Here is a 16,212-nt window from a genome sequence, read left to right as displayed (position 1 = left end):
CATACGCTATAACTAATCATTACACACGCAGCAGCTATCCACACACAAGCTATAACTATCCGTACACACGCTGAAGATATACACGCAATAGCCATAATATGCTACACATGCTAGTGTCTTACACACGCTATAGCTAGCCATACACACGCAACAGCGCCATCCCTATCATCGCACCAAGTATGATGACAGCCCTACAAGGTATGCTATTCACGTCGATGCATTAGTATTAGTGATCGTTATGAACTTTTTCCAATTTTGTATGAAATTTGAAATGATTTTGCATTTTAAATAAAACTTATAAAACATACTTTCCTGAAAAGTAATAGAAATGATGTTGAAACATATTTTTTTTCTCTTTTTCCTGCTAATTTAGAATTGTTAGGATTGCGTAAATTCCGGAATCCGCGTAAAAAAAACCGCGTAAATTCCGGAATCCGCGTAAAAAACGCGTAAATTCCGGAATCCGCGTAAAAAAAGCTGCGTAAGAAGCCCGCGTAAAAACAACGCGTGAAAAGCGACCTTAGTGTAATTCACACTTATTGACAGCAATCTTTGTAATTCAAAGGGAATTGAATGATAACTGGTAATTTTTAGCTGTTATTGAATTTGACTAATAATCTAATGGTAATCATCGAATGACTGGCAAGTAATCCATGATTGTAGAAACCCCTTGTATCGGAGCTCCAGATGTTGACTGGCAGAAATGCCAGACTATTTTTAGTGAACTCGTATACTTTCCGATTTTTTTTGAAGTGTAGAGTTCTACGGATTTTTGTTTTTGTTTGTTAATTATTGATGAATAAAGTCCTTTTTTCGGAAATTTTCGGAAACATCTCTAAAATTTTCAAGCTATAAAGTTTTTTGGCCTATCCATTTCAATAGGAAAGCTTCTTGCTATGAGAAAGTTTAAAAAAGTATTTTTTCATACCTTTTATTACAGAGATCGAGCGTTTGATTCGAATTAAAAACTGGCTGCGAAACAATTCTGCTGCTTGGGAAGAAATTTTACGAAAGTGGACGGAACAGGGTACTTATTGGTAAGATTTAACCAGTTCATGATCGTATTATATTTTGAAAATTGCTCACGAGCGCTGAACTACTGCGATTATCATTAAGACGTATTTATTTATAAAGTTAAATATTATTGTTGGTAAAATCATGTGATATCTGCTGTAATGTAGAAATGTGTTACAGTTGAATTCTGAAAAGACGGATTTCGCGCCAAATGAACCCGCGGTTGGCAACACCCTCTCCGAATTGGTTGAAACTATTTGGGTGTGAAGACATCACCTACTTGACCATTTTTTTTAAATCGATGTTTTGTGTTTAAATTGCATTTTTTCCAGTGTAGGACTTGATATATAATTTTTTCCATATTTTTTTTGAAAATTCAGATAATTTCCTAAAAGTTACTTATAGAACACTTTTTTGTAGAATTTACCGTCTTTTAATTATATTGATTTACAAAAAATCGGCAAAAAAAGTTTCGCCCTTTTCAAAAGACAGTCTAGACTAATTTTGGAAAAAGTAAGTACACACTAAGACTGACAACTTTTTATTGGGTAACATAGTATCCATCTCGTGCAAAAGCTCATCCCATTAAAATTGGGTAAAGTGCTGAAACTCAAGAATTGAGTAAAGTGGTGTGAACTTAAAAATAGGGAAGCATTACCTAAAAGAAGCTCAACAGATGGTTCTCAAAAATGGGTAATTTTCCCATAAAATTGAGTTTCATACTTATAACTCACGAGGTTTTTTTTTCTACAAAATTAGGTTTTCGTGATCGTTCTTAAAAATGGGTAATCAAAATAAAGTTGCACAATATTAATTTCCATGGCTGATTTTCTCATATTTAACTATATTATTAAAAAATCATATTTGAAACTCTGTTTGTATTTTTAGTTTTTGTAATAAACAACAGATATTTAGTTTTAGTTGTTTAAATCATATTTTTACAGATACAATTTTTTTTAAAGATATAACAATTATTATTTCCCTAGGCTTGCTCAGCGATATCTGTACTAACGAACTGATTCACCAACTCATTTACCGAGCGACGAGAGCTATGCGTTAGTGTTTTGAACAATTTTATGGACAAAGAATCATTCAATGGCCTAAGCAAAGCAGGGATGTTAATGTTGAACACAGTAAAAGTCTTAAAAAAACATCTGATGTTTGTAAAGCGTTCGCTCCCATATTGATACCACAATTCCTGCCTAGCACAATCATAAAATGGCCACTTTGAAACGCTGAGCCGAAACAAATAATGTGAGCTGTAGGGTTCTCACGGTCGAGGTAATCAGTAGCATCTTCAATCTAAAATAAATAAAATGAAAAATAAATTTTTACACATAGTAAGGGTTAAAGCACAAGTATGGCGATAGAAAAAATTATTGTGCCAGTAGAATAGAATCAAATATTGTAGAAAGAGAAAGGTTTCCAGTAAACTCCAAAAATATCGTTTTATTGTAGTAATTAATGGAAACCTTTTTCTTCAAATGATCAAAAAATCTTGGTTAAATATTCTCATATACCTAACCAAGAACGATTGTAAATTGTTAAAATAGTATTTTAAGTCATTCCATCAAAACAAATTTTGAAAAGCATTGAAATTTTTTTTGTCTGCATTTCCTCAACATTATTCACTAAATGAAAAATTTTGGATATCGATGCGATAAAATGAAGCCAAATCGTTTCTACATGCAAATGTTTCGCGGTTTTTCAATTATCGATGACTTAAATTTTAAGAAAAATGTTTCTATTTGAAATTTATGAAAGAACTGTTCTTGCAACAGAATTAAACAAAAAAAAAATAACTTTTTGAAAACCAAGGGGTATGTTTTCAAAGGAACTGAACTTACCATTATTTACTTCATGGAATGCCTCACGTTGTAGCAATAGGGCTTGAGACAGTATTCTTTTCAAACTTCCTTCAAACGCTTGTTGCACCTAGATTATAAAACAAAAACGTCAGAATGAATTTAATCAACGGAAAAAAAGGTAGAAAAATTTTGCTCAATTGGGTTGTTTAGCAGTTTTTTCTGTCATCTGAAAAAATAACAGGAGGGTTGTATGCAAAGCCACGACCGCAAGGTTGAAGTAGAATACTTGTACAAGAGAGATAACCCGGCTGCTTGCGTGTCAGTCAGTTTTCCTAGTAAATAAATGTTGACCGCTCATTGGCAGTATTGAAAATTCCGTGCAAATGAAGTTGAAGTACCTACTACTCAATTTCAGTTTGCACATATAAATACGACCTCACTAAACAGGAAAAGTACAAACTCTTTGCGGCGCGAACAAGTTTCAACAGTCAGAGTATATGTACATGTGAATTCAAATTAAGATAATTTACTTTTGGATAAAGCTCAGAACGAGAAAATATTAAATCTTCAATTCATCTGTTTGGTTGTCCTAAAAAGGACAGTTTGTTGTTGAATTTTAAATCGGATATGACGCTGATTGCATCTCTGTGTTACGTCGATAGCGGGAGTTATGGTGAACTTGCGTATGACGAAGGCATCGTATTACCTGTTTTATTGAATGGCAGAAAGAGGAATATTGTAAAATTTTGTAAACATTTAATTCAAACAATATTACCAAATCGTAGTCAGGCACTCTGATAACAAAGTTAAAGGCTGTTTTCACATTGAAAATCAGACAGCCAGCAGAAGTTTTGATTGCCAAAATCCAGAATGCTTGTGTAGTTGCCAAAATAAGGCAGAGCTTCACCGGAGGGAGGCCGAAACCCTCAACCGGCAAGGATGAAAATAGGTTTCGCATTCAGGAACGGCATCGTAGTTAAGGATTCTATTCTATTCACCCGGTACATTAACGTACGGCCGGGCGAATCGGTTCGCGCCGTTTTTCGCGTTTAGCCTGGCAGAGGCCTAATGCGCACAGCCAACACAATAGAAAAGTGTTTTCACATTGAAATTTATACACGGCTTTACTGGAATAAGTGTTGGCAAATGCATCTACCGCTAATACCGCCGCTATTGTACGAAAGCGCGTCGTTTCATGTGGAGAATAATATCAACAACGAAAAATGAAGCGCGTCTAAGCACACCCGAACTGTTTCGCCATGCCGCTTCCATTTACTTCCTTATAACATCCGCCTCATGGAAGTACCGGCTGCACCTACCGCTGAGGCTGTTACCATACTGCTTATGCTTGCTTTCTTATATTAAGTGTTTTATTTGTCCTCAAAAGAACAATTGTTCATTTCCATATCGGATTTAATGCAATCGCATCTCTGTAATATTACCGACAGTAATATTCTTCTGAACAAAATGATCCAACTTTTCCATTAGAGGAAGTGCCGGCTGATGTACGGCAAAAATCTCGCCCGATCGCTCACGTTGGCGTTCAGCCTGGCAGAGGCTTGAGCCGTGGTGACCAACCACAGGGCAAGTGATTTATTTAATTTGAAGGCAGCCATTGGCGCAACTCGCTGTTATTCTCTGTTACTGCTGAGTGCTGATATCTGCTGCTACTGCTATCAACGTTGTGAAGGTCCATCTAGCTCACCTTCCGACTAATGAATTTAGCTAGTTTTCACAGAAACACTCTCTTATAGCGGAAGCGTGCTACGAAATATGCCACGCCTTTCTTTTCAGTTGTACCATTTTCTAATGTTCTTTAGACGAATTATTCCACAATTCGCATTTGATTTTTGTATCCAGCGAATAAACACCGATGGTGTTCTCAAACACGCAACGATTCAACCCCTAACCGTATTGCGGCTTATAACATCAAGCGATTTCGTTTGCTCGCTGCTGCGTTTTGCATCATGTTGCAACTTGGCAGCTAGGAGACGACGAAATTCTGTTCATGCTGATTGATTGAATCGACTTCATATTAGCTCTGCATAGTCGAACTAACTGTTTTTGTGAATGCTGAAACAGGCTCTTATATAGGCCAAATAGCATGTTTTTAATTGCAAGGTATATGATTCTGTCGACCGTGCTTGGGAAGCAGTCATATAACGACCAATCAGAGGTCGAATTTTTCGTTTTGACAAGGCTTGACTATTTTAATAATAAAATTACTATTATCTTCTTTTGGGAAGAATCTTAGAAGATTTTCCAATATATTGCTGCCAAAACGAAGGATATCCATCGAATACTAACCGATTTATTAGCATTTGAAATTGGACATATTTTTCACTTTTTTCGGTTTTAGATTTTCATTTCACATCCCTATGTAGCCGAACTTCCTGAGAGAAGTATTTTACTTCAAAAGCTGCATTTTCTAAGCAAAACGTGATTTTCAGAAATTTTCTATCGTTGTCATTCAATTTTTAAATCACGAATTAAAACTGCTCGAAATCGCTACAATGATAGTTTGCCTATACACCAACTGTCATTGTAGCGATTTTTATATTTCATTTAAAAGTCGAAGGGCAATGGAAAAACCTCACGTTGGTCTAAAACATTGTTGCCTCAACAAATACAATTTAGAGGCAATTTCTTATAAATCACTTCATATATATTGACCGTGAAACAAGCTTGAATAGCATCAAAAATTCAACTTACTAAAAGACCCTGATATGACTTTAGATGAGGGAAATAACTGTAAATCTGATGAACATTTTTTCCCTGCGTTATCATGTTCCTATGAATCGAGAAGCACTGTTTCATGAGCATCGAAATTTCGAGACAGTTCTGGGCCGTTGCTTCCAAAGCTGTCAGCATGTCTGCACTTGCAGTCATTTGCTCTGTAACAAATTCCAAATTTGGCATGTTTTTTTTTTCGTCGGAATTTTCTCTTATCCAAAGGTACTTCTTTGTGCATATTGGACACGCGTTGTTCAATATATCCACTATGTGGTCGTTTAGCTTCACCATTGTTCTTATAAAAAAACACCGACTGGAAAAAAAATATATTTTCAAGTGTTTTTTCCGGCATATTTGATTTTATTTAATTACCTCGAGAGGTGCTCGACAGGAAACAGGTTTGCCTTACTGGGGATGTGCCCTGACGATTCGCTCAGCAAGCATCTTTTTTTTCAAAATTTGTTGGGTAGCTGAAAATAATAGCAAACATCGTTTAGTTACTTTCACAAAACTTCGTCAAAATTCATTTTTTTTTCAGTTTCGTTATTCCAGACGTTTTGTGTCAAATATTATTGACAAAATTTTCGCGTTTAGCGTCGAATAACGAGTGTTGTTTATGTAATTTGAAGTCACAATCAATGGTAAATACTAAATGCCTGCCAAAACATGTAAAAAAGGCTCAATTGCCGAATGTAAACAAATTGTTCTTATTATTTGATTGAAATTTGTTTCATAAGGTTATTATTCACTGAGGTAAATTTGATCTCGATCACACTGTTCTGGTAGGCATTTTATCATGATTTTCACAATCCCACCTCGTCCTTTTTCTCTTCGTAGTATTTGGTCACAAAATCTCAACCCCCCTGAAAAAACATAGCATTAGGTATACCCTTCCTCCAGTCTAAGAAAAACGAACAAATATGTGAGCTATATTTATAAAAAATATTTGAAAAATAAAATATTTGTGGCGAATTTTATTTATTTACGACACATACTGTGGTAACAGCATTTCATATGATGGTAACTGCGCTCTGGATTATTATCTTCTACTTTAAAGGATTTGTTTTTTTAGTACAAGGAGAAAAGTTGCTTGTCCATGTGTGCATGTCCATGTCAAATTTGCAAGAAAAAAATTGCTGCACTTGCCAGCTTTGAAAACAAGAGTAGTAGTTTAAACTGCTGAAAGGCACGCGGAAATAATGTATCCTCTGTAGGACTGTACCAAGACATGTGATAATTTGTGCGGAAGAAACCACTAAAGTCCTGTATGAGTATGACCGTGCGAAATCCGCTTTAATTAACAATTGAATTCTATTTTACTTTAGAACTTACTGCCGGCTCTAAAAAGTATTCCGCGAGAGACAATTTCCCCTCGCAAAACCACTGCCTTTCTCTGTTACCCTGATGGCCACTCTCGGCTAAAATGACCAGACCGCAGTCCCGCGTTTTAACAAAATGTCTCGCGTTCATCTTAAATGTAATGCGCGCCTTTGCAAAGTCCCGCGGTTTCAAAAAAAAATGGACCACCAGATGTCACATATTTTCACTGAAACGGTTTTTTTTTTTATTCTCGCTTATTTTCCGTCGGTCTAGTTCCGCCACTGTTGTGGCCAATCACCGACGCCCAGGGAGACGACTCCACGCCCAGGACCCTAACTCACGACCCGTTTATTATTAACGGACCGGCGCCAACGGCTTTACTTCCTCATGCGATGGAAGGCGTGATCCCAGAGATTTTTCGCCTCAGAAAAACTCCCGGTGTCGGCTAGGATTGAATCTAGACCAGTTAGGTTGGTTGTGAGTGGATCACGCCACCTCACAACCATCGACACCTATGTCGGCGGTGGGATTCGAACCCAGGCGTCGAGCGTGGTTGGCGGAGACGTTACCAACCACACTAGGCCCCCGCTCTCACTGAAACGGTTGTCGGTATCGAATTTTTTAATGCCCAATGTCTTAAAAATGCATGAAACGTCGGGATCTGGTGTTATCCCGATAAAACGACTTCCTGGGACTAAGCTCTTGACTTGTTTACAAACAACACCGGTAACTCACCCCCGCGCACGCGGCTATGAGTTACCGGCGAATCGAGTGTTTATTCAAACTATGCTTACAGGTGACTTTGCCGTCTCGTCACCTCAGCCAAGCGGAAGACTTGACTCCAAGTGTAAGCAAGTCTTGGCCTACTTCTGTGAACAGCTAAGGGCAGTGTCAACATAGAAGGAATCCGGTAGAGAACCGGCTTCTAGGGTTCTAGGTATGCCACCTAATGTGAGGGAATGCTGTAGAAGTAAAAATCTGAAAGGCGCGCGGAGTGCCGTTACATGTATTTCGTTTTCGAAAACGGGTTGTGTTTGGAAATGCAAGCTATTGTTTATGTGCTAGAAGAGCTTTCAGAAGATTGCGGAATGCCGTAGATAAAAAGATTTCGACAGCTCTCACTGCCAAAAATGTTCGGTGTTTCAAAAACAAATGTTACGTCGATTTTAATCCTATACCTCCTATACCTAGGCATTTGCGATTTACTCAATGTTTACATGTTAGTAATTGGGCCCTTTGCACATGTTGAACCAGATTTTAAAACTCGTGAACATAATGGAAGACTGCAATGAAGCCACAAACGCTATTTTGTGTTTGCTCCACCACAGCAAACATAAAATAGCGTTTTTATAGGCGACGCATTAACTATTATCGAGCCTTTAAAAATTCAAAGTGGTGCCTCGAAGCCATTTGCCAAGCCATTTCACCTTCAATAAGATCAAACACTCAGAAAAACATACTAAAATGGATTTCGCGCCAGCCTGCCCAGATGTTGGCAGCACTCTCTCAAAATTTAATGAAACTTTGTAAGTGTGTTGTCAAGTGTGTAACCTTAGTAAACTAAGCAACATTGCATACTTAATTTAAAAAAAAACTAACTAGAAGAATATAAGGCTGAAGTTTTTCATAAATCGATAATAAATAATAATAAAAGATTGAGCGAATTTGTCAATTGATGATTATTAGGAAATTGTATGAATTTATATCAAAAAAATTGAATAAAAGAATAAATTTTAGATCTGAGAAAACACTGAGAAGAATGATTTTAAAAACATTAAGTTATTTTTAAAAGGAACAGACGTGCCTGAACACTCTTCTGAACAATTTAAAATGGACAGTTTTGAGGAAAAAACTTCTCTCATACACATACAAAGTTTCATTAAATTTTGAGAGGGTGTTGTCCTCACCTCATTTAATTTGTTGCGAAGTCCATTTTTATCTATCTCAATTAGATTTAGCTGATTAACATATGTGTTGACAAGTAAAATCAGAAGAAACGTATAATTTAGGAGAAACACTTACTTTTGGTCCTCCCAAATGCGCCGACCGTAGAAATGATTCTTGTCATAAGTAGTAACTCTCCATGCTGCAGAGTACCATTGGGAGCCAACTTTTTGACGTATATGCCTTGAAAACGTGGATGTTGCTCTAAGATTGATTCCAGTTCATTATCCTAGATGGAATGAAGCACATAAATATTTCAAATGTTATTCGTGGTTCAGGTACGTCACAGAAAGATTTTTTTTACGGAAATTGAGGCATTGTTTTCATTTTTTGGCTATTAGGTGAATGCAAATAGTAAAGAAAATGAATGGATGCTCCAAAGCATTTCTTATATAGAAAACGCCAGATTAAGGTGTTTTTTTTACTATAAAGACACCAGTTCACAAAACATTAAGTAAAGTCTTTTTTATCCTTTTTATATCACTTTATATACTTCCCCCTCCCCACTCCATAAAATTTCAATGGAGAAATATTTCAATCTATTGACTGCCTATGATCACATAATTGTAACATTTGCAAAATTGGTTGTTCGAGCAAACAATACTTTTATATTTTGACCATAAATGCACTGTTCCCAATATAGCAAATAGATAGCTCAACTATTTCTATGAAAAAAGCACTATTTTATATATATACATATATGCATACATTGAACATCACTTATAAAGTTAAATTTGTTGAAATTTTTACAACAATACTTTTATGCCGCTACGCTTTGAAACTGGGTTTGGAAAATATCACAGCGGAAGTGACGTTTTTCTAGGATTTAACGAGTATGAGCTGAACACCAGAATGCCGATATGGATTTAGATGGCAGCTCTTTTGATAAAAAAAACTGGATATGTGATGTAGTGTGACAATTATGCAATTTTTTACGCTGTGACGAAACAACTTAGTTTACGGCTTTTTTTAACAAACATGAGCATATTTTTGCAGAAGTAGAAAGAACATACTATTTTAAATATTTCCTCACGAAAACACGAAGTCCTTAAAACGTCGAATGTTGCAGTTATGCGATCATAGGCAGTTGAGATGTTGCTAATGAGCACTGTTATGTCAGTGAAACTTATAAACGTTAGTACGTCCGCGATACATTCCAGAGGATTCATAGAATTCCTCTGTGAACGTACCTGTAACTAGTACATGTTATGTAGGGTAGCGGCTCTATTATCGTCAGGTTTGTCCAATTATCGTCCGGGGGTCAATGAAATCATAGAGAACTAGTCTTTTGCAGGAAGATGCTCTACACTTAACAGAACCATCATGCGAGAAATTAAGACTCTAGGACATCATTTACTTCCCAGACGATAATAGGTTAAACCTGACGATAATAGAGCCGATAGTACATGTTATGTTACGTAAAAAACATATGAATCAAGATATTCTACGCGCAATTCTGCCTAGATTCATCAATTTGCAATTGAAACCAATATGGAACTCAAGTTAGAAAGTTACGTGATTCTTCATGTATATAAGATAGTTCGATTTTTCGAATGTTTATAACAGTATATTGGATAATTACCGTCAAAGTAGTAGATGCGATGTCTGGTTCCAGAGACTCTTGAACATTTTCATCTTCAGCAAGACAAGCCTTCGATGTGTTGATAAAATCCAGGATTAGAACAGTCGGTCCTTTTTTATCGATTCCCATGCTTTTTAAATCGTTCTCGGCCATTAAAAGTAGGCTCTCCATGGTACCTCCGTTCTCTGCAAAAATTATGAAAAGGCAAATTATTAAATTTTTAATATACATATACATATACATATACAATATACGTTATACATTGATCTGAAACGAAACGGGAAAATAAAATTTGCTTGGTTCAGGGACGGAAGGTTGTTGGTCAGGAAAACGGAAAAATCAAAAGTGAAAGAAATACTTTCCACTCAAACACTGAATGAATACGCTAAATGATCCTAACCTTCACCTACAGTTCCAACCAAGCACAAGAACAATAAGCTCAGTAAACGAAGTATATTTTGCCAACCAAAACAGTTTAAAAATTTTCTATTTCAACGCGAGAAGCCTAAAAGAAAAACTCACCGAATTGGAGTACTTGCTGGATGAACTGCCCAGCCCGGCTGAAATCATCTCGATTACGGAAACATGGTAGCATGCAGATACGGAAATATCCATGTCATTACAAAACTATAAATGCTTCTTTGCATCACGATCGACAAGAAGAGGAGGTGGTTCAGCTCTATTTATCCACAAAAATATCCAATGCAAACTTGTCCGTAGCTACTGTGATGAGTATAACAGTATTGTTGCTGTCGATATCAGCACTCGGAAAAAAAATCACTCTTGTGAGTATATACAGACCACCTCAGACACTAGCCTTAAAGGTAGATGATTTCTTCGATCTTCTAGATGACTTTCTTTCTGGCCAACGTGCCAATACTTTCGTGCTAGGGGACTTTAGCTTTGACTTGAACTCTACAACGCCCGTTGTGGAGAAATATAAAAACACAGTGTTCTCGAATAGTTTTCACTTTTGTGACTCAACACCGACGAGATACGATGCATGCTTAGACCACATTATTACAAACAATACCAATATCGGGATCTCACTGCAACATCTGCAATATAGTCTTTTCGATCACAATGCGATATTTGTTGAGATCAACCATCCAACTGGTAATGAACCTAAGCACTGCCAGCCCTATTCGAGAATAAACCTACCAGCTGTGAGTGAGTTCCTGCGTGAAAACCAAATATCAACATGCTGCTGGAGAGATGTTGAGAGAATTATATTTCTCTTATCTCTGGTATCCAGGAAGGTGTCTCACGAGCGTCCACACACATCAAAATAAAACCAGCAAATTGTACACACTCAAAGCCGTGGGCCGATCAGGAGATGAAGATGTGTATACGAACCAAGAACTATTGGTACTCGAAACTTAGACGTGATCGCTCGGATGAATTCACTCGACATATATATGGTATCTGGTGCAATAATGTGACTGAGATTAAACGAAAGAAGATGAAGGAATATTACGCAACAAAATTCGATTGTTACAGGGGTAACATTATTAAAACCTGGGACACCATCAAGGAAGTTCTGGGAAATAAACCAAAACAATCCCACACAATCACACAAAGTGGTTCTACGGTCGAAGAAAAACAGTCTCTGGTTGATGAAACTAATGAATATTTTGCTTCAGTTGGAAAGTGTTTAGCTGAGAAAATACCCTATGCAGCACTGGACCCTATCTGCGAACAAACAAGTGCCCAGATGTTGGCAGCACTCTCTCAAAATTTAATGAAACTTTGTAAGTGTGTTGTGAATAAAAGAATGGCGTTGGAATTGGAAACTGTATCTGTAACTGTATATATTCACCTGTTCGCTTACTCTAATATAAACCTATGCTCATGAAAAGAAAATCGTGCATCAACATCATGAAATAACGCGCCAGCCTGCCCAGATGTTGGCAGCACTCTCTCAAAATTTAATGAAACTTTGTAAGTGTGTTGTCAAGTGTGTAACCTTAGTAAACTAAGCAACATTGCATACTTAATTTAAAAAAAAAACTAACTAGAAGAATATAAGGCTGAAGTTTTTCATAAATCGATAATAAATAATAATAAAAGATTGAGCGAATTTGTCAATTGATGATTATTAGGAAATTGTATGAATTTATATTAAAAAAAAATTGAATAAAAGAATAAATTTGAGATCTGAGAAAACACTGAGAAGAATGATTTGAAAAACATTAAATTATTTTTAAAAGGAACAGACAAGCCTGAACACTCTTCTGAACAATTTAAAATGGACAGTTTTGAGGAAAAAACTTCTCTCATACACATAGAAAGTTTCATTAAATTTTGAGAGGGTGTTGTCCTCACCTCATTTAACTTGTTGCGAAGTCCATTTTTATCTATCTCAATTAGATTTAGCTGATTAACATATGTGTTGACAAGTAAAATCAGAAGAAACGTATAATTTTGGAGAAACACTTACTTTTGGTCCTCCCAAATGCGCCGACCGTAGAAATGATCACACAAGATTCTTGTCATAAGTAGTAACTCTCCATGCTGCAGAGCAGCGTTGCAAATCGAGCGAGTAGCAAAACCTTTCTTCTCCCTTCTGCTTGAGAACGAGACATACGCTACGCTTCTCAAGTCTTCTGCACACACGCTTTGGAGATACTCTTTCTTCTTAATGCATTCCCCTGAGTGGCAGCAAGCACGCACCGACACGAATAAACTCGTCCGTATTGTTACTCAGCTACCGTAAAAGAGTACGCCAGCTCCTGCAAGTGAGTAGGAGTACTCGACTAAAATTGCTTAACTAGGAGGAGTGCTTGAAAAACTGTGCTCGAAAACGAAAATGCTTCCTTCCCGACATATGCCGACAGCCGACAGTGGGGCAACGTGAAGGGTATCGGACTGCTTCGGTAAGTTTTTTACAGCAGTCTGATGCAAAACCAGCCAAAGCGAACCGCTGCCGAAGTAGTCCGATACCCTATCATTTTTTTCCTTTGCAACCATCGCAAAGCATCTTGAATCAATTGTCTTCGGCTGGTCGTTCTCGTGAGTTGGGGAGTAGATATACACGAGTACACACGAGAAGAGTAGACGGGAGTGTGTGCCTATGATCTCTGGAGTAAGAAATAAAGCAGGAAAGAACGAGAAAAAGCTTGATTGGAGAATTCTCTACTGTGTGAAAGCGGCGACACCGAGAACCTCACATGAGGTGTTGTATGCTGCTTACGAGCGAGACTAACAACACTGCTGCAGAGTACCTTTGGGAGCCAACTTTTTGACGTATATGCCTTGAAAACGTGGATGTTGCTCTAAGATTGATTCCAGTTCATTATCCTAGATGGAATGAAGCACATAAATATTTCAAATGTTATTCGTGGTTCAGGTACGTCACAGAAAGATTTTTTTTACGGAAATTGAGGCATTGTTTTCATTTTTTGGCTGTTAGGTGAATGCAAATAGTAAAGAAAATGAATGGATGCTCCAAAGCATTTCTTATATAGAAAACGCCAGATTAAGGTGTTTTTTTACTATAAAGACACCAGTTGACAAAACATTAAGTAAAGTCTTTTTTATCCTTTTTATATCACTTTATATACTTCCCCCTCCCCACTCCATAAAATTTCAATGGAGAAATATTTCAATCTATTGACTGCCTATGATCACATAATTGTAACATTTGCAAAATTGGTTGTTCGAGCAAACAATACTTTTATATTTTGACCATAAATGCACTGTTCCCAATATAGCAAATAGATAGCTCAACTAGTTCTATGAAAAAAGCACTATTTTATATATATACATATATGCATACATTGAACATCACTTATAAAGTTAAATTTGTTGAAATTTTTACAACGATACTTTTATGTCGCTAAGCTTTGAAACTGGGTTTGGAAAATATCACAGCGGAAGTGACGTTTTTCTAGGATTTAACGAGTATGAGCTGAACACCAGAATGCCGATATGGATTTAGATGGCAGCTCTTTTGATAAAAAAAAACTGGATATGTGATGTAGTGTGACAATTATGCAATTTTTTACGCTGTGACAAAACAACTTAGTTTACGGCTTTTTTTAACAAACATGAGAATATTTTTGCAGAAGTAGAAAGAACATACTATTTTAAATATTTCCTCACGAAAACACGAAGTCCTTAAAATGTCGAATGTTGCAGTTATGCGATCATAGGCAGTTGAGATGTTGCTTATGAGCACTGTTATGTCAGTGAAACTTATAGACGTTAGTACGTCCGCGATACATTCCAGAGGATTCATAGAATTCCTCTGTGAACGTACCTGTAACTAGTACATGTTATGTAGGGTATCGGCTCTATTATCGTCAGGTTTGTCCAATTATCGTCCGGGGGTCAATGAAATCATAGAGAACTAGTCTTTTGCAGGAAGATGCTCTACACTTAACAGAACCATCATGCGAGAAATTAAGACTCTAGGACATCATTTACTTCCCAGACGATAATAGGTTAAACCTGACGATAATAGAGCCGATAGTACATGTTATGTTACGTAAAAAACATATGAATCAAGATATTCTACGCGCAAATCTGCCTAGATTCATCAATTTGCAATTGAAACCAATATGGAATTCAAGTTAGAAAGTTACGTGATTCTTCATGTATATAAGATAGTTCGATTTTTCGAATGTTTATAACAGTATATTGGATAATTACCGTCAAAGTAGTAGATGCGATGTCTGGTTCCAGAGACTCTTGAACATTTTCATCTTCAGCAAAACAAGCCTTCGATGTGTTGATAAAATCCAGGATTAGAACAGTCGGTCCTTTTTTATCGATTCCCATGCTTTTTAAATCGGCCATTAAAAGTAGGCTCTCCATGGTACCTCCGTTCTCTGCAAAAATTATGAAAAGGCAAATTATTAAATTTTTAATATACATATACATATACATATACAATATACGTTATACATTGATCTGAAACGAAACGGGAAAATAAAATTTGCTTGGTTCAGGGACGGAAGGTTGTTGGTCAGGAAAACGGAAAAATCAAAAGTGAAAGAAATACTTTCCACTCAAACACTGAATGAATACGCTAAATGATCCTAACCTTCACCTACAGTTCCAACCAAGCACAAGAACAATAAGCTCAGTAAACGAAGTATATTTTGCCAACCAAAACAGTTTAAAAATTTTTTATTTCAACGCGAGAAGCCTAAAAGAAAAACTCACCGAATTGGAGTACTTGCTGGATGAACTGCCCAGCCCGGCTGAAATCATCTCGATTACGGAAACATGGTAGCATGCAGATACGGAAATATCCATGTCATTACAAAACTATAAATGCTTCTTTGCATCACGATCGACAAGAAGAGGAGGTGGTTCAGCTCTATTTATCCACAAAAATATCCAATGCAAACTTGTCCGTAGCTACTGTGATGAGTATAACAGTATTGTTGCTGTCGAAATCGGCACTCGGAAAAAAATCACTCTTGTGAGTATATACAGACCACCTCAGACACTAGCCTTAAAGGTAGATGATTTCTTCGATCTTCTAGATGACTTTCTTCCTGGCCAACGTGCCAATACTTTCGTGCTAGGGGACTTTAACTTTGACTTGAACTCTGCAACGCCCGTTGTGGAGAAATATAAAAACACTGTGTTTTCGAATAGTTTTCACTTTTGTGACTCAACACCGACGAGATACGATGCATACTTAGACCACATTATTACAAACAATACCAATATCGGGATCTCACTGCAACATCTGCAATATAGTCTTTTCGATCGCAATGCGATATTTGTTGAGATCAACCATCCAACTGGTAATGAACCTAAGCACTGCCAGCCCTATTCGAGAATAAACCTACCAGC

At 36.8% G+C, this 16,212-nt stretch overlaps 1 protein-coding gene and 2 long non-coding RNA genes across 4 annotated transcripts in view; 1 reads left to right on the top strand and 2 right to left on the bottom strand.

Moving 5' to 3' along the window:
* Positions 1–1,566: 1,566 nt before the first annotated feature.
* On the top strand, positions 1,567–2,630 carry LOC129727450 (uncharacterized). The gene is made up of 3 exons (XR_008728529.1): positions 1,567–1,707; positions 1,774–1,799; positions 2,001–2,630. It is a non-coding gene; the product is annotated as an uncharacterized LOC129727450 (long non-coding RNA).
* On the bottom strand, positions 1,878–12,990 carry LOC129727448 (uncharacterized). 2 transcript variants are annotated; one of them, XR_008728526.1, is made up of 7 exons: positions 12,842–12,990; positions 10,402–10,586; positions 8,898–9,048; positions 5,928–6,025; positions 5,535–5,868; positions 2,862–2,949; positions 1,878–2,316 (listed from the first exon to the last, which is right to left on the bottom strand). It is a non-coding gene; the product is annotated as an uncharacterized LOC129727448 (long non-coding RNA). The 2 variants fall into 2 exon arrangements; XR_008728527.1 differs by lacking the exon at positions 12,842–12,990 and adding an exon at positions 10,924–12,760.
* Positions 12,991–13,602: 612 nt separating this feature from the next.
* The window catches only part of LOC129728716 (uncharacterized), a 40,926-nt gene continuing 38,316 nt past the window's right edge, over positions 13,603–16,212 (bottom strand). The window contains exons 2-3 of the mRNA XM_055687171.1: positions 15,055–15,233; positions 13,603–13,701 (exon numbers count right to left, since the gene is read on the bottom strand). Of these exons, the coding sequence (XP_055543146.1) occupies positions 13,603–13,701; positions 15,055–15,233 (278 nt within the window). The remainder of the gene's footprint in view (positions 13,702–15,054; positions 15,234–16,212) is intronic.

Source organism: Wyeomyia smithii, chromosome 3, assembly GCF_029784165.1.
Source record: "Wyeomyia smithii strain HCP4-BCI-WySm-NY-G18 chromosome 3, ASM2978416v1, whole genome shotgun sequence".
NCBI classification, from domain to species: domain Eukaryota; kingdom Metazoa; phylum Arthropoda; class Insecta; order Diptera; family Culicidae; genus Wyeomyia; species Wyeomyia smithii.
This window is presented reverse-complemented; position numbering and strand designations above follow the sequence as displayed.